The sequence below is a fragment of the Natator depressus genome, chromosome 19 (genome assembly GCF_965152275.1).
Source record: "Natator depressus isolate rNatDep1 chromosome 19, rNatDep2.hap1, whole genome shotgun sequence".
NCBI lineage: Eukaryota > Metazoa > Chordata > Testudines > Cheloniidae > Natator > Natator depressus.
The window spans coordinates 8125730-8143450 of NC_134252.1; the positions used below are offsets into that span (position 1 = coordinate 8125730).

Genomic DNA, 17721 nt, shown 5'->3' on the forward strand with positions numbered 1-17721 from the left:
CAAGTTTGTTCTGGCCAACATCTCTTTGTGCCTCTGTGGGATTTTGTATACGTGTGCAACTTCCACTGTACTCAAGTTTTAGGGCTTATATATATGGGGAAAATTACCAGCATACCTATGCAGGTGTAAGTATACTGGCATTGCTATGCTGGTAAAACTCCCCATGCGGACATTCTTATCTCATTGAAGTCAATGAGAGTTTTTTCAAGTGATTCAATTGGGAATTTAATTTGATCTTTAACAAGCATGCCTCTGAGAGTAAGGGCTTGTCTACTCAGGGGAAATTACCAGCATAGCTATACTGGTAAAACTTCCCATGTGGACACTCTTATCCCAGAATAAGAGTGCTTTTTTCTGATTTAACTTATGGCACTTTCAAAGTGGTGATGTTTGTTGAAGGTCAAATTCTTTTCCCAGTTGAGTCACTTGACAAAACTCCCGTTGACTTCAGTGGGTGAAGAATAGAACTGGCACTAGATATAATAGAATCCACAAAACTGGTGACCTGATAAGTGGCATGACTGCCATAGTAGGAAATATACTAGGGAGCAAATTCAGTGATTCTGAACCAGAGATCTGATGGGATGACAGCTCATGACCGTGGGACAATTAAATGACAATGTCAAATGTGGGATAACCGCAGATTTTGTGTGGGATGGAGGATAATGTGTTAAAAGGGGAATGCACTTTGTAGTGAGGGACAGTTAGGAGGTATAAGTACAGGGACATTATTCTCATATGCTTCAGTCCTGTATAATTCATACCTCATCCCAGAAAGAGTACAGATACCTATCAAATCTGAAAGCAAATATTCCAGCTATACTCACCAAGACTGTTACAAACTGAGATGCTTAATCGTTTTAGATCTTGAAAATTTAATTAATAGGCATTGAGTTTAATTGCTTTTGGTGCCTCAGCTTCGTTTTCTTTGTGTATAATTACCTGCTGAACGTGTACAATACTTTTTATAGCTTTTTTAAATATTTCTATTTATATTACTATTGTGATGACAGAAAGATCAGCAGTGACACTTGCTGGTTAGGAATTAGATATCTGATTTTTGGTAGGTTTCCCAAACTTATTGGGCAGATAGAAAGAGAGAAGGTGTTGGCGTTCACTGAAATATTCACCTTCCTTAATAAGGATAAGAGGCAGAGACACATTCCTAATAGCTTTCATCCTCTCCCTGTAATCCTTATGGCAAATCACCATTTCACTAGCTGTCCAATCCTGTACTTACACAGGCAAACCTCTTGTTGAAGTTAATCGGAGGTTTGCCTGGATGGGAAGTAGGCCACCAGAAGTTAGAGTATGGGATGTGTCTCTATAGTCAGGGAAAATGAATTCTTATATCAGTGTAAATCAAGTGTGAGCATGGAAAGAAAGCGGAGATCCTATTTCTTTATTTTCCATTGCATTTTTTCAAAATAACAAATTTCACAACTGATGGCAAATGCACTTTATTCTGGAATTTAAAAATGTCCAAAATAAAATGCATCTTTCTTCTTATTGTTTATTCCTTCTTGCTTCTTCTGATGAGTGTTGCTGAACCAACAGTCATAGTCTGTAAAAGACACAAATATGTTACTTGTTTTCCATTTATACTGTAGGGGGACCTGTATGTAGCTAACAGCTTTGAAGTTGCTGTAGTATATTTGTAATTCCATCTCATATCATCTGAAAATACAGTTACAACAACTGCATATGGACATGCTGATTACATTCATACTGAAACAATGGTGTTCTTCTTAGGGAACCAGTTCTGAACACTGAAAATCTAAATAGTCAAATGTTATCTTCAAGTGTATTGTTGGAGTAACCTCAGTCACAAGTATGTTCCCTATACTAGAAACCCACTGCCCCAGATAATTACTTTTGATCTGGTTCTTTGCAGATTTATTGTAAAGAAAGTAGGCTGGGATTTTCAAAGCCATCTAAGGAAACTGGGCATTTAAAATCCCTAGGCAGTTCTGAAAACCTTAGCTGTAATTCTTACAACAATGATCACACCAACTGGAATACATATTAAAAGCCTGGCAAGTGGAAGTTCAACTCCCTGGGAGAAGGGTTCTGTGCCAGTAGGAAACCATTCAGGACACATTATAAGTTCCTAGGATTTGTAAATGAAACAGGTGAAAATGTAAATTAGCATGGCTTGATTCAGTTTTCATTCTCTGCTCAAGAGCATCCCAGCTGTACAACCCTGTGAAAAATCTTGCAAAGAGCCTGCCCGCATGATGGTCAAAAGCTAACAACGCTAAACCCGAGTGCCTAAAATGGAATGATAACGGAAATGAATTTGGCTTAATGTATCCTGGGAAGTGATGAATAGCAACTTTCAGTGATAGAAATGTATAGAGTGAAACTATAACAGACAGCCACAGGCATTGTCCATGTGTAGAGGAGATTCAGTTAAGTCAATAAGTAACAATGCATCACCCTGGCTGTACTAAATGGTAACTAATGTTGTTTCTTGCTGGTTGCAATCACCCTTGGATTATAAAGTTACATATTCTTTCATTAATAAAGTGATATAATCCATGCTCACAGTAGTAATTCCTGTGCTCAACACCGGGACTTTTTAAAGTGATGGTATCATTTTATAAACTGACAGGCATAGAAAATGTTTCCCCATTATTTTTCCTATTGCACCTTTATTTACCAATCACTTACCTCCACCATTTCATTTCCTTTAATTTCCTGTTCATGGGAGAATGTTTCTGTTTTGCACACAAGCTTCCCACCTATCATGTTAACCGTGCACTGTGAACACAGATTTTTAAAACGTAAGTATTTATAGTAGCCCAGCAAGTACATTTCTGGTAGGCAATTTAGGCCAAAAGGTAGAAACTGGGAAATTCAGTTAGAATGGTAGTTAGATACACAGATAAGAAAGAATGGAATTGCAGATACTGATGTTTCATTAATCTCATGCTAACTTCAGATTGACAGGAGTAATGAGCATCTTGTTTAGCATTCAATGAAAACTTCTCTTAACTGTTGAAACAATACCAATGCATGTATAAATGCTGCTTCTTGGTGTGCAGATCATTTTCAGGAAATACAGATATATTAGAAAGACTTTACAGTTATTGGTATTGTGTGTAAAGCTAACTGGCAGTTGAAATATGCAAAATGGGAGTAAAATTTGTCCTACGTAATATAAGACTATACAATGGGTTTTGCCACACTGGATCAAACTGTTGGTCCATCTAGGATGTTATCCTTCTTCTGGCAGTGGTGGCTGGGGATCTCAAACTTTTTTTTTTTTTTTTTTAAATAGTGTGGACAACATCTTAACAAAAAGATTTTCTCATAAACTACCTTCATTTCTATCCATAAACATATGACCCAACTCCCCTGCCATAACTGGTAGCTATAGCAATACCCTACATGAAAAAATTGTAGTAAGAACACATTTAATATGTTTTATCTTTTCAATGTGCTTTATCAGCTAGAAACTACATGGAGAGCTAGAACCATGGGAACAGTCAGCTCTACTCAGACCACCAGGTGTGCTCCACACACCACTATTTGGGAATCACTGTTTCAGGAGAAAATGGAAAACTCCATAATACATATGTAGCCAATTATTCATGTACATGGGGAATAAAATTCCTCCCTGACCCCTGGATTGATCAACGTATGCACTGAAGCAGCAGATTTGACTACTTTAAGAAATGTTACCTTTTACCTGAGTGTTTTAATGAGCTGTTGTGTGACAAGAGCTGAATTAGTACAAAGCATTCATTTTTTCTTAGAGGTTAATGGGGGTTTCTTCAAACTGTGCTTTGCAGCAACCATTTTTCCAACTGAAAGGGTCTGGAAGCAGCTCCTTCTGAAGCTAGAGGAGTTTGCTCTAGAGTGGTGTAAGGTGATTGCTCCTCCACAGTTGCTTAATGTGTTGCCACCACAACTTTCTTGGGACCTGCTAACATGGCAGTTTGTGACACAAACTTAGATTCCCTGTGTCACTAACCACAAAGCCAGCTAGACAAACAGTCTTTCTGGCTCCTTCACTTACCATGTAACCTGCATGCTCTCGTTAGAGCTTTTAAGTTTTACTTAATTTCTTACTCGTCAGAAGCAATTGAAGTTTCCTAGTGGGAATAGTACAAAGAAATTCCACTTGCAAAATGATACTGAAGTACTAGTAAAAAGAAAAGGAGTACTTGTGCCACCTTAGAGACTAACCAATTTATTTGAGCATAAGCTTTTTGCGAATACAGACTAACACGGCTGCTACTCTGAAACCTGAAGTACTAGTGAGGGAGCAGTTATTGTTCTTGAAATATATTACCTTTAGTTTTTTGCCATCCATAGTAGTGATATCAGCCTCTTTCCCCAGAGTAAATGAATTTGTTACAGACTGCTTAGGTGTTTTTGATGTCACAACAAAGTTGTTTCCATTTTGTTGTATTTCAATAACAGGCTTAATGTCTTTGGCAACTTTGATGAGGTCATCTGCCAATGCTGAAGAAAGAGGAAAAATGGAATTTTAACTTCTCTGTTATCCAGAGGGAAGTATGGGGTTTGTATGTTATGCAAATAAAATACTTTGATTCAGTGAAGTGACAAGGTTGACACAAATCAACAACAGAAAAGGATGTCAAAGTTAGATTACCCTGTTCTCTATGGACATACAATTTCATCAGTGGGATACTTGGTTTTAGATTCATTTTCTTTTCTTATAATCTTGGAGTTTCACTGCCAGTTCTTTATGAGGTACGCTGTTTTTCTTAAGATTTTGAGGATCTTCCCTATATATAGTCATATTTACAAGCACTTTGAAGTGTTTTTGCCCTAATATTACATTAGTACAATAAATTAATTTCTCTTTTTAAATTTTGTGTGCATACTTAACACTGGTGAAAGGCTGACCACCTTTTCTATGTTCTTTTCCATTCTATCTAGGTTTTTTTTTATATCACTGTAATGTCTGAGCACCTTTAGTACTGCACTAAATGACATGAGTAGCATTACATAAGGTTCATTTTCTCTCTCATCCTCCCCCAGGACAGACTGAAGTCCTCTGCATAGCCACAGGGCAAAACAGTGCAAGTATCCCCAGGCTTTCTCATCAATAAGCTTCAATGCTGACCTGAAAGGATCGCCTTTGGGGCTGAGGGCAACATGCTCTTTGAGAAGGGATTTTCACTGAGCAAGGCATTCCGCTCTATTTAATTTGATTGTTTTGCTGCAACTAACAATGCAAACTATGGTGGTGTTTTTTAGTAACCTAGACACCTCTGACAACTAGCTAGAGACCATCAAACTCATTTCACATAGGCTAACAAACAGCCATAAGGTAATCAGTGATTACTGTCAGAGGCTCTATGTGAACTGGTAACAGCTGAGAGGCTCTATATCCCATTACCAATTCCCTCCTAGTTAACGTTATAAACTGAAACAGGTCAACTGATATGCTTCTACTGAAATACCTTTCCTTTCATGAGAAGACCAGTCTTGTGGTTAAGGCTGAGTAGATCTGGGTTTTATCCCTGGCTTTTCCACAGATTTCTGTGTGACTTGTGGGCAAGTGTCTTCACTTCACTTTATATCTAAAATGGGGCTAGTAACACTTACCTAACTCATGGAAGTAGGGTGACCACATGTCCCAATTTTATAGGGACAGTCCCGATTTTTAGGTCTTTTTCTTATATAGGCTTCTGTTACCCCCCACCCCCTGTCCCGATTTTTCACACTTGCTGTCTGATCACCCTACATGGAAGGTGGTTTGTGAAAAACACTTTAGATATTCCCTGATGGAAGGTTCCTTAAATGCAAAATGTTGTTATATTTCACAAATCCAGCAAGTTACAGAAAAAAAAATAACAAGACACTTACCAAGAGCTTTCAGAAACTCTTCATAGTTCTCTTGAGCATAGACCCGCCAGGTTCCATTGAATGCCATTATGGATGGTGCAGTACAGTATGGCAGTGATGCCAGAAAGAGAATGGAGCAGCCGTCTACTGAATTAAATGCTATTTATACAGAAAGAAAATGTGGCCTCTCATATGACATAATCTGCTAATTATTAACAATATAGTATCAATTATTAATCATCTGTTTATTCTTAATAGAAATAACCTCTAGTTCATTGTGGTCTGTGGCTGTCTCTTTACCGTGACTGTCTCTTTCCTAGCAAGTTTATTGCTTCCAAAATAGATTAAACTAAAGTACAAAATGCAGAATAAGAGTAGCCACATGGGGAGCTAATGTGGGATAGCTATTCCAGGCTATTTCCCTGTTTTAGGCAAGCCCTTGTCTTATTGAAAGCCTATGGTACTTAGGCTCCTAAAGCATAAGGGTTTGTGTACTCATAAAATTTGTATCACTTTAAATATAATGGTATAGTTAAAGCAATACAACCTCTCCAGTGTGGATGCACCAATATAAATTTGCTTATACTGGTATAGCTTATTCCATAAAGGAAGGGGAATAAGCTATACTGGTGTAAGACACCTTTGTACAGATATAACTGTGTCCACACTAGGGGTTATACTGGTATAACTATATAAATAAAAAGAATCACACCCAAAACTGACACAGCTATACTGGTACATAAACTGTGTAGACCAGGCCTAAGTCATTAGTTAAAATGATACTTAGGCTCATAAGTCACTGAAGCACTTTTGAAAATTTTACCCATATTCTAAATAAATAAATACAAGTGTTCAGTTATATAAAACTTTAGAGAAGTAGTCACTGGATGTGAAATTATATTTCTTATATATTGTAATAAATCCATGGCATGTGGAGAACTTCATGACTCACTATGCTGCATGTGGGTACTTGGAACTTCACAGAGACAGTGAAGATAGAATACAGATCAGTCTTTTCCAAAAGAACTGGCCTCTACGACGTGAGGAAAAAAAGAATCTCCCTTAGCCATTATCAGTACAGGGCCTATGACCCACAGCTGATCAGTTGTGATTCCATCTAGTAGACATCAGTGGGGCACATATGCACTAATCAGTTTCTTACAATATTTAAATGTATTTAATGATGGTCCCAGACATACAGATTTAAGGGGGAAACGAAACATGGAACTGTTGCCTGGGGATTGAAGTGGAAAATAAATGGAAGTACTTAATTCTTGATTGTTACTCTCCACATTCATAACCTCAGAATTCCTCACTCACAGTGTAATACTCATCCCTCCCTGATCAAGCCTGCCTGCTGGCTTTGGAAGGCATTTGGTAAAACTGTATGTGGTTTGCAATAAAGTTGCTTAATTCAAATAGTGTTTGTGCCCTAGAGGTGACTGACCTGTCTAAATCAACATTTCTAGTACTGTATTACAGACTAGGCAGTAGTTTTTAGTTGAGTGGGAAAATAATGATGAATTTTTCTTACGAATTTACTTTACACTGTTGTCCAGTTGTAATTTTTAGAGACAAGCCCAAATTGGGATCAGAGATCCAAATACACCCCAAACTTTGGGACAGTTCAGGTCTATCTCTAATTCATCACAGTTTTAATCAGTAAGTATGTCACAGGATTAAGAGTTAGGAGATCTGAGTTCTAGTGCTGGCTACTAAACCTCCACTTGATTTTAAGAGCACACTGCCCTAAACTATATTGTCTTTAATCATTTGAATGTTTTAAAATTAATTTTAGAGATCCAATTTCTGATTTTAAAAGATTAATATATGTTTGTTAATAAGGAATTTTAAAACATATTTTTAAAGGATTTGCTTTAACTGAGCAAACCATTGATCCAACAGTGTGTTATCCTGTCCCCAGCTATAGCCAATACTTGATGCTTCACAGGAAGGGGGAATATACAAACTGCACCTTGCCAACAATGCAATGCTGCTCATCGGGCAGCTCATCTGTTTGCAACTGTTAAGTTTCAATTTCTGGGAGGAGTTCATGCACAAACACCAGACTCTGACTTTGGAAAAGTTCACTGACTCACGGATTTTGTTAAACTTTTCATAGTGACCTGTCCTCATTGTCCTCCAACGGCCAGACCTTGCGAAGCTAAACATTAAACTAAAGTGCACAACAGTGGTAAGCATCTGTTGCACTCAAAATTAGGCTTTATAAAGGGATTTCTGTGTGTGTGTGCGTGTGTACACGTATTAGGGACAGAATTCACATATACATCAATCCATAGCAAGGCTATGGGGTTACAGTGCAGCATCTCTGCAGCTGCTACTCTTGCTAGAGACTGGAACAGAGGCTGCTGCCATTCTGTACCTCCTCCATGTAGGTTTTTTATTTTGCAGACAGGGACTGCTATTTTAAAGCCATATAAAATAATGTAACCAAAACTAATAAACATCAGAAACTAAGAGATTAATTTAAAATTACTCACTGCGAGCCCAATCCTGCAGTCAGATCTGTGCGGGTGCAAAGGTCCGCCTGTGCAGATCTCGTTGCAAAATCAAAGCCTGATAACAGGCCGGCTTAAATCAACTATTTACTAGAATAACTACTATTAACTAGAATAACTGGGTAAAACTGAACACTGATAGTTATAGAATGTAATCAAGGACGATGGATTATTAAATTGATAAAATTCATCAGCAACATTCAGTTTGTATGTCTTTATTGTAAGTAGTATGAATTTAGAAAGTCCTTTTTCATTAGATGTACTTATTTTTCATCTTCTTTGTGTCTTAGAGATACGAAGGGATATTAGTCCAGATGCTCTTAATAATCTGAATATGTAACTGCAGTTTGTGAGCCAGTGGATTCCATGTAATCTGAACAAGAACAGATATTTAGGACTGTATTTTGTGCGCCTGATTTTTTTCAGCACCTGCTCTATGTAATAATAATAATAATAAAAGGAAGAACAAATAAAAGCCCTTCCACCACAGCTTCTTTCTGTCTCTGCTGACCTTAACTGAAATTAGACCCTGAACCCACACCAACTCCAGCCCAAATTCTGAATGTCAAGAACCATGCGTAATCCTCCAAATACTATGTCATGTTATCATTATTAATCATGTTTGTTATAGAAGTGCCTACGGACCAACCAAGATCACAGGCCCATTGTACCTGGCACTGCACAAACACCTTTGTAGGAGGTGTGTTCTGTTTAAACTAATGTAATTAGTCATATAGGGAAGTTACCTCCAATTCAGAAAAGTTTGTATTTCTTGCGCTCTCCCTTGCACACACAAATCTGTTTCTAAACAATCTTTTCCATGGACACTTTTAGGTATGACTCACTCCTGTATTGTTGTCAAGTTTTACATTTTTTATTTACACACCTTTTAAACACTGCATAGAATACAGGATCAACTACAGTATGACAGGCAAACACTGTTCTTGATCAATAGTAACAGATAAAACAGTGGCATGGAAACCCTCTTCTGAAAGTGTGGGTAGTTTAGAACCAGTAGCTGTCAAACATTTTAAAAATGAACTTTTCTATTTGTACCTTGATCTTTATTTAAAACAGCATTATATGTCATGTTACAAGGGTTATTTCATTCCTCTGGATTTCTATTGTCATCCTCTACAAAAATCATCTGTGTTCCCAGATAAAAGCCAGCTGTGCTACTGATTCTTTGGAGTGTTACGTCAAAAAGCCCATCATGCTTGTGACACAGCATTTTTCAGTTAATTTTTGTGGGAGCTGAATTCTAAAAACTGAAGAAGGAAGTGAGTTCTGTACAATTGAGGATTCCTCTTCTGCACAGAAACTAAGCTTTAGTTTGGGGACTGGTGTGTCTGAGAATGTTCAGAATAATTTAGCAGTTGCCTAGACATGTCACTTCATGTGATTTGAGAGGTAATTTGTTATTACACATCCTCTAATCTCATTCATATAAAGAGGCAATTACACCATGTGGGATAGGGAGCTTTATTGTATCTCATAAAGGAATATGCTAAAACACATGAGCTAATATTGTTATGTAATTCACTGTCATTTATCTAGGTGAAAAGGGAAAAAAAAATTTCCCATGATTTTTTTTCAACCTTCAGCCTTTTGAATAAAGAACCAAATTCAGCCTCATCACTCACACCTGGGCTTTAAAATACTGGGCCGGAATAAAAAAAACTTCCCTACCTTTCTGGTGCAGCAAAGTGTAAACTGTACTCTGTGCCAACTAGCTCATACAGCATGTTCACTTCAAAGGAAGGAGTTGGGGTAGCTTTATGTTAAGGCTGGGGTGAGTTCCCCTCTGTGTGACTGCCTGTGGAAACTGTTGAGCGATTGCACTGAATAGCCCATTTCTCTGTTGTCCTGACCATGCCCCCTCTCCAAAAAGCGCTGCCCGGTTAAGCACTAGTGAAGAGGAAATAGCGATGAGTTTCCACACCATAAGCTCTCCTCTGGAAATAGTCCTGCCACTGGAACTCTGTCTCTGGGTTTATACTACTCTAATCTGGGCTGAATCTGGCCCGGTCACTGATCAAAACAGTGTCATCACTTAAACGTGTTCAGATATAGCATCATTTGACAGTTTACAATACGTCAGAGTGAAATAACAGCTGTGTAGTTTAAATGTGTTTAAATTCGCACTACGTCGTAGTACACACAGTAATCGCACACATGCTCCTCTGCAAAGCCACAGAGGCTCAAAACCACTGCCTTACTTTCCTCCCACATGGCTTAGACTTGTAAACATGAGTGCATCAAGACCCTGTTTCAGCGAGGTATTTAGGAACATGCCTAACTTTCAGCACACCAGTGGTCCCGCTGACATCTAGTTATGCATGTGCTTGAGTACTGTGCTGAATTGGGCCCAAGCAGGGTTACGTTTTAACAACAACGCACACATCAACATTTTCCTGCTATAGGATAGTCAATAACACACAAGGGCTAAATACAAAATGATAAGTTCTTGTATACATGAACCCCCACAGTGTCCGATACATAGTGCTGTTAGCTGAAAAGTGGTACACTTTATGAAGCAGTTGTCTAATTCTTTCGGGTTAGAGTGGGATTTTGAAGGTTTTCTCCAGTTTTCTATAGGTGCTTTTAAGAGGGGTACATTGTGATTTCTTATACTGTAAATCACTGTGAAAACCTTTATTTTATACATAGATAATAAAAAGAGAAAGAGTCTGAATTTTAAGGTCAGGATTTTCAAAGGAAACCAAGTGTCTAAATCCCCTTGACATTCAATAGGAGTTTGGTGCCTAATGCCTTTAGGCCTCTTTGGAAATCCCAACCTGCGTTTCTGAGTGTGTTGGAAATCATTTTTCCCGTAGCTCAATCGGTTCTTCTCCATGCTTGTACACACTGATAGTAACCTGCCCTGTTTCAGAGCCATATTTGTTCTTGACATAGATGCTGTATTTTCCTGTGTCGTCACTGCAGACTTTCTCAATGGTAATTGTGACAACTATCCCCTTCACGTCCATTTTGTAACGATCTTTAAAAACTACTACCTTCTCGTTCTTGAACCAAGTAATTTCTGGGTAAGGGTCACCAGATATGCAGCATGTCAAACACAGGGTCTGTTTTAAAAATATAGTAAATACAGCGTTACAGTGACAATTCACAGCCAGTGGCTTAAAGTATAATTGGGCAAAGAAAAAGATAAAATGGATCTCCAAAAACCACAAGTTTCACTGATCCAGGAACTCATAAGTTCTTATCAGCTCAGACACTCTGGCCTCAGGCAAGCTACTTATCCACTTTTCTGTCTCAGTTTCCTCATCAGTAAAATGGGGATCATACTGCTTATTCATCTACCCCAGAGAGGGACTTGAGAGGATTAACTGATTAACATTTGTTAAGTTCTTTGAAGATGGAAAGCACCATATAAATGCTATGGATTATTATTGTTCGCAGTATTGTTTTAGCTGTGTTGATCCCAAGAGATGAGATTCTCTCTCATGTATTATCATTCTTATTAATTATTTGTATTACCTAGGAGACCTAGTCATTGACCAGAACCCCATTGTGGTACAAATACAGAACAAAAAGATGGTCCCTGCCCCCAAACAGCTTTAGGTATAAGACAAGAGACAACAGCTGGATACAGATGGGAAGTAAAGAGGAAACCATGAGATGATATGGTCAGCATGAGAGGCAGTGGTCTGAGAATACAAGTCTATGGGCCTGATTCTGATCCCAGCAATTTTTGTACCTAAAACAGATATTGTACTTCTCTTATTCAGTGCCTAGGACAGCATGATCTTACAATACCATTTTGCTTGCCAGGAAATGGAATTCTGCATTTTTTAAGTGCACAAATATTTAGCCATATAGAAAACTGAATCCATGCAGCTGAAATCATTGCTACTCTGTTTGGGGCCATTAGCAATAGAAGTATGTTTAACTGCTTTCAAAATGTTAAGGATCATTAATGTGACCATAAAATTCAAGGCTGTTTTAGTTTCTAGGCTATGAAGGAGTTATTAATTATGATATAGGACAGGAGTCCCTCAATAGTAGGATCTAGTTGAGTTGAGAAGTATATCAGAGGTGGCAGAACTAGGTTCTTGAGGGGGTGAGCAAGATTTATATTATTAGTGAACAAATCTACCAAAGCAAAACCTAAATACTTCATATGAGGTTGTTAAAATTACAAATTATCATGGCTACTCAGGCTGTTAAGCTGGGCAGGTTTATCTTCTTTTGGATAGGTGTAGGGGTCTTACACACCAGAATAATGTGAATGGAGAGAATGACTGCTCTACATTTTTATTTATTTAGTGCATACCCGTGGTGTGTCTGACATGGTACAAACACACCAACTGCAACCTGTCTACAGCTCCTGCAGGGGTGTAGGTTTCCCTGCAGGGAGGCATCTTTGTTTAGAAGTCACAGCATCACAATGAGATAGAATTACCTTCCCCAGCCTGCAGCTTTAAACAAAGGGCAGTTATGGTTAAAATTTAATTACTCTTCCTTGCATGTTCCATGGGCACAGCTGTGGTTACATGAAGTGCAGGTGGCTTATATTAATCGCTTTCAAAACCTGGGTTATACGTGTCTAAACAGAAGTTAGGCATTTTAAGTGACCTCAGAAGCCGCTAGGATTTTTGATGGGACTGGCCAGTCAGTGAGATTTAGACATGGGCTTCTTTCTTCTGCCACTTTCCCCAGGTAAATCAGGAATACTTCCATTGAAGTCAATGGGCCTGATTCTCATTTGTGCTAAGGCCCCTTTACACCACTCTGGCAGTGTAAAGGGACCTTAAAGTGGGCATAAATTACATTTACAGTCATTTTAAAGCCTGTTTACTCAGCCACAGTGCTCTTAGAGTAAAGGAGAATCCAGCCCAATAGATTATAAGACTAGTGTGGCAGAAGAATCAGGACCCATATTTAAAGTTGTTAGCCTAAAGCAGGGATTGGGAAGGGAGACTAGGGGCATGTGAAACAGCTACCATATACCATTGTCAGCACCTGAAAACTAGGGTCTAATGTCTAAGGAGGGCAGTTGAGTAAGGAGAGAGATGTTCATGTAACTTTTCCTATGGTTAGCATTAAAACTATCCTTGCACTTCACAAGTTCACAAAAATGGAACCTTGAGGCCTAGCTAGATTTGTGGATTTCAAAGGGAACCCCCGCCCTACCCCCCAAAATTTTCTCCTATAGAGAAGGTGTGTGTGTCTGGAAGGACCACCCACCATCATATTGCTCAGTGTTGTTAGCAATGGGTATCACACCAGGCCTCTGACAACTGCAGTGGCTCAGGAAAGCACAGGGACTGCAGCGGTGGCCATCTCCTATATGGGGACACAAAGTAGGGGAAAGCTCCTTGTGTTCTTCCTGCCAGCCATCCGTGCAACCTGGCCATGATAGGTATATAGTTACTCAGTAGTACCTTATCCTCCATGATGGTGGCAACATCTGGCAGACCTTGAACAACTCTGGCACGATCTGGGAAGGAACAAATGTGACTGTTCAACTTTACATACCAGTATGGCCCTTTGATCTGTATGACAGAACCAAGAAGAATGTGCAGCGTTCGTTTACTTACTCTTTTCTGCTATCACCGCTTCCCTGAAAGTAAGAAAAAGATAATTGAAGAGAAATGTAGTATTTTTTATTTATTAAATATGTACCCTGAATGTTTTTAATAGGAACCTGTTCCCTAATTTCTATAGAGAACTTCACTTCCAAAGTGAAAGCAAAGATGTGCAGTAAGGTGATATATTGGAACAGGGAAAATGTCTGAAATTTTCAGGGATTCTCTAGGTTTCATCTGGGGTGGGGGGGATGAGAAAGGGTTTTTTGGCCTGTTTCTGGAACTAGAGAGACATGTTGAAAACAAATTTTTTTAATTCTTGATAATGGATAATGCAGCTCCTCTAATGTTTGCTTAAGGCTTGATCTCACAAGTGCTCCACCCAAGAAGGATCAGAGGTCCTTTCTGATTCGCTGGTCACTATAAGAAAAGGCTGATGTCGGAGTTTCAGCTTCATGTCTAGGAAAACTTCTTCTTCTTTAAAAGTGAATTTAGTTTTGAAAACTGTCCCAGAGTGACAGTCTCGAAAGCGGAAGCCCTCTGTGTATCTACAGAAGAGGTACCGCACAGGGACCAGGAAACGCAGGCTTCCTCACGGGATCCCATCATCATGCCTCAAACCTGATCTGGAAGGGTCACTCCTACATGCGAGAGGGAACTCCATCTCTGACTTAGGAGTGGCCATGATCCTGCAGTGACTTTTCTGCTGACCCAACATTTTTTCCCATGGTTCATACTGCCAATCCCTGTGGAGCCATCCCTGCTGTAGCTGCTGGCCCCTATGCCTCTCCTGCACCAGTGCCATACTCAGCCCCCACCTTCCAGCCTGGCCTGCCCAGGTGTAGTGTTGCTCCCCATCCCCCGAGAGGGGACAGGGCCTGCTGGAAGCGGATGAGGTCGGGCAGGCCCCTTGAGGGAGCCCTGGTGCAGGAGCTGGCCCCACGGCAATGTTGTGGAGAAGCAGCACTGGGTGACCCACTGCCTACTTAGGTTTGGCCTTGTGGCCCCTCTGTTGTGATGGAGGGGCTGTGGGGGCCAAACCTGAGTGGGCAGTGGACAGTCAGTGCTGCTCCTCCTCGCCATTGTCAATGATATGTACTGTGCGTAATGGGCGTATGGCTATGGGCACCACTAGTGTACTGTGCCTTTTGCTACAGGGGCCCCAGTCCATCAGCGTCTAGACTGCATCCACCAACTCATGTCACATCAGGTCCACTGCACAGCTGTCAGAGGGTAGTGAGAGTTAGTGGATAGCAAGCAGAGCAGCCTCTAAACTAGGGTTTTAGTGGAAGAAGATACTGTAGTATAACCAATACCCTAAGCCATTCATCCCTCTGTGGGATCCATTTCCTAGATGTTGCAAACAGGCCCTGATTCTGAAATTGGATCCATGCTGGCAGATCCTTGCCCCAAACAGGGCCTTAGTGATATCAATGGGCCTCTGCATGGGCAATGGGGCTCTGTGTGTATGGATCTGCTTTACAGCAGTGAGGGCAAACAGGGTCCTAAAATGCTACTTTCTATTTTGTTGGACAACATCTCACACATTGACTTACGTTGGTTAAAGTAAAGAAGGATATTATCTAAATGCATATGGACCTTCTCTCCCTTGGTACTAATTCATTTTAATTTGCCTTGTCTTCCAAAGCTATGGCTTACTTATACCTTGCCCAGACATTCTCCTCCCTGCAAATATGAGCTTGGAATAATTTCCTGCATTTAGCAATTTTCACATTACCAAGGCTCTTTGTAAAAGAGAAATCTGCCAGGACTGGATCTCCGTGGTGGGATGTGCAGCGTGGAGGTTAATCCAAGCTGCAGAGTCTCATTTATTAACAAAAATAAACCAGGCAGTTTAGCTTTAAATGTAAACATTTAGTTCAGCTTCAAATGTGAAAATATTTGAGAAGAAACTCACTTTAGCCGTAGGTGTTCAGCCATTGCTTCTTCGAAAGCTGCAAGGAATAGAAGAGATTTTAAGAAGAAAGTGCAGTTTGTGGTTTGTTATTTAATAGATTTAACCTAACGTGTGTGATAATAGGGACATGTAGAGACACACATAGAACAGTATTTATAGCTGCCTCAAGGAAACATGCGATCTATATATGTGCTGCTAAAAGATCAAGGCCCTGATGCTCCCTTCCCACAGAGAAGCCCCAGGAAAGGGGAAAATAATCTGAACAACTCTGAGAGGTCCCAGTGGCAGAGTGAGAGTCACTTTCTCTCCTCCAAGAGAGGGGCAGGGATGCTTCCTGCAAACCCCAAGGGTCTGTGGGGGAAGCAAATCAATTTTGGGTCATCTCTCAGGACAGCCCTAGTCTCTGGAAGCTTCCTCTCCCATGGCAGTAATGATCCCTAAGGGGGGTTGGAGTCTTCCTGCCATTAGCTACTCTGCCCATGCTGCACATGACCCTCCTCTGTGCACTTCCCTCCACTCCCCCTCCTCACAGCATACCATCCCCTTGGCACTTCACAGAGTTCCCCCTCTTCTGTGCTCCCCATCTCAGCATGAGGGAGATGAGCCTGAAGGCCCAAGTGAGGGGGAAATCTCAGAAAGTAACAGGTGTTTAGCTCTTCCCTCAGACAGAAATGTTCTGCTCCAGTTCACCTTTCCCAGACAAGTCAGTTGACAGTCTGTGAGAATCTTTCCCATCGAATATTTCCAGGGTATATTTTCCCTTATCCGAATCCGTGGGGTTCAGTATGTGTAGCCAGATCTGGTCCATTGTACTTCCGCTTTTCAGCCTCTCACCACTTTCTAGTCGCTTCTCCCTAAGGAAACAAATTATATCATTTTAACAACATTGAAGTAAAATTGCACAAGTTTTGAGATTAAACTGACTTTTTAGGATCTATTGCTTAGAACAAGAGACTGGGAGCTAGGACTCTGGGGTTCTATTCCTGATGGCCATAGACTCACTGTGGGCAAGTCTCTTAGGGCTGGATTTTGAAAGGTATTTGGGCACCTAAACATGCAGAAAGGCACCTAGTGGGATTTTCAAAAGCCCAAACCTAAATACCGTTGAAAATTTGGCCCTTTCACCTCTAAATTTTGCCTATCTGGAAAATGGGTCTATTCTGCAAGGGTGTTGTGAGGCCAAATTAACTAATGTTGGGAAAGAACTTTGATATGCTCAAATAAAAGGGTGTATAAATGCGAAGCAGGAGTAGCATTTAGTTATTCAGAGTGGGATGAGGCGGTCATTCAGAGAAGTATAAAGCTGCACAGACGAAGTACTTTAAAAAAATACATCCTCCCATGTCTGTAGCTAACCTGTCATTTGATAGTATCATTATCACACCAGTGAAATCGTCACCCAGGAGTACTTGTGCAGCAGAAAATAAATAGAACATGATTGGTAACTGACGAGTTCCCACACACGATTCAATGTAAAGAGACAGTTGAATTTAAAACCCTTTATCCCCCCAATCCTGCAATCCTCATTCAGACGAATCCCCCACTGTCTTCAAGGAGTGCAGGTTCAGGCACAATGACCCCGATCCTCAAAGGTATTTAGGCCCCTAACTCCCATTGATTTGAGTGGATGTTAGGAGCCTACAATACTTTGAGGCTCTCAGCCAGTGTGCTTTAATTTCCATGACAGATAATACAGACTGTCCATATGTTATGAGCCTTGCTAGCATATCTGAAGTACATACTTGTGATACCAGGTTGTTTTCATGTAGTCCGTGTAGTACTTTACTTCACTGTAGATTTGAATGCCTTCTGCAGTTGGCTGGACTTTCAGAGGTTTAGCAGAAAGGGCTAAGAAGAGAATTCAAAGACTGGAATTTCACTGGGTGACCAGCCAGTCTATATACTG

General features: G+C 40.1%; 2 protein-coding genes across 2 annotated transcripts in view; both read right to left on the reverse strand.

Annotated features, from left to right (window-relative positions):
* Positions 1–1495: 1495 nt before the first annotated feature.
* Positions 1496–8363, reverse strand: LOC141974609 (fatty acid-binding protein, liver-like). The gene is made up of 5 exons (XM_074934440.1): positions 8328–8363; positions 5848–5985; positions 4301–4473; positions 2674–2763; positions 1496–1564 (listed from the first exon to the last, which is right to left on the reverse strand). The coding sequence occupies exons 2-5, from the start codon at positions 5912–5914 to the stop codon at positions 1514–1516; spliced, it is 381 nt and encodes a 126-aa protein (XP_074790541.1). The 5' UTR covers positions 5915–5985; positions 8328–8363; the 3' UTR covers positions 1496–1513.
* A 988-nt stretch (positions 8364–9351) lies between these two features.
* Positions 9352–17721, reverse strand: part of MYOM3 (myomesin 3) — a 55472-nt gene continuing 47102 nt past the window's right edge. Inside the window, exons 31-36 of the mRNA XM_074934465.1 lie at positions 17558–17663; positions 16506–16669; positions 15816–15852; positions 13910–13932; positions 13754–13809; positions 9352–11431 (exon numbers count right to left, since the gene is read on the reverse strand). Coding sequence (XP_074790566.1) covers positions 11168–11431; positions 13754–13809; positions 13910–13932; positions 15816–15852; positions 16506–16669; positions 17558–17663 — 650 coding nt within the window. The 3' untranslated portion in view covers positions 9352–11167. The remainder of the gene's footprint in view (positions 11432–13753; positions 13810–13909; positions 13933–15815; positions 15853–16505; positions 16670–17557; positions 17664–17721) is intronic.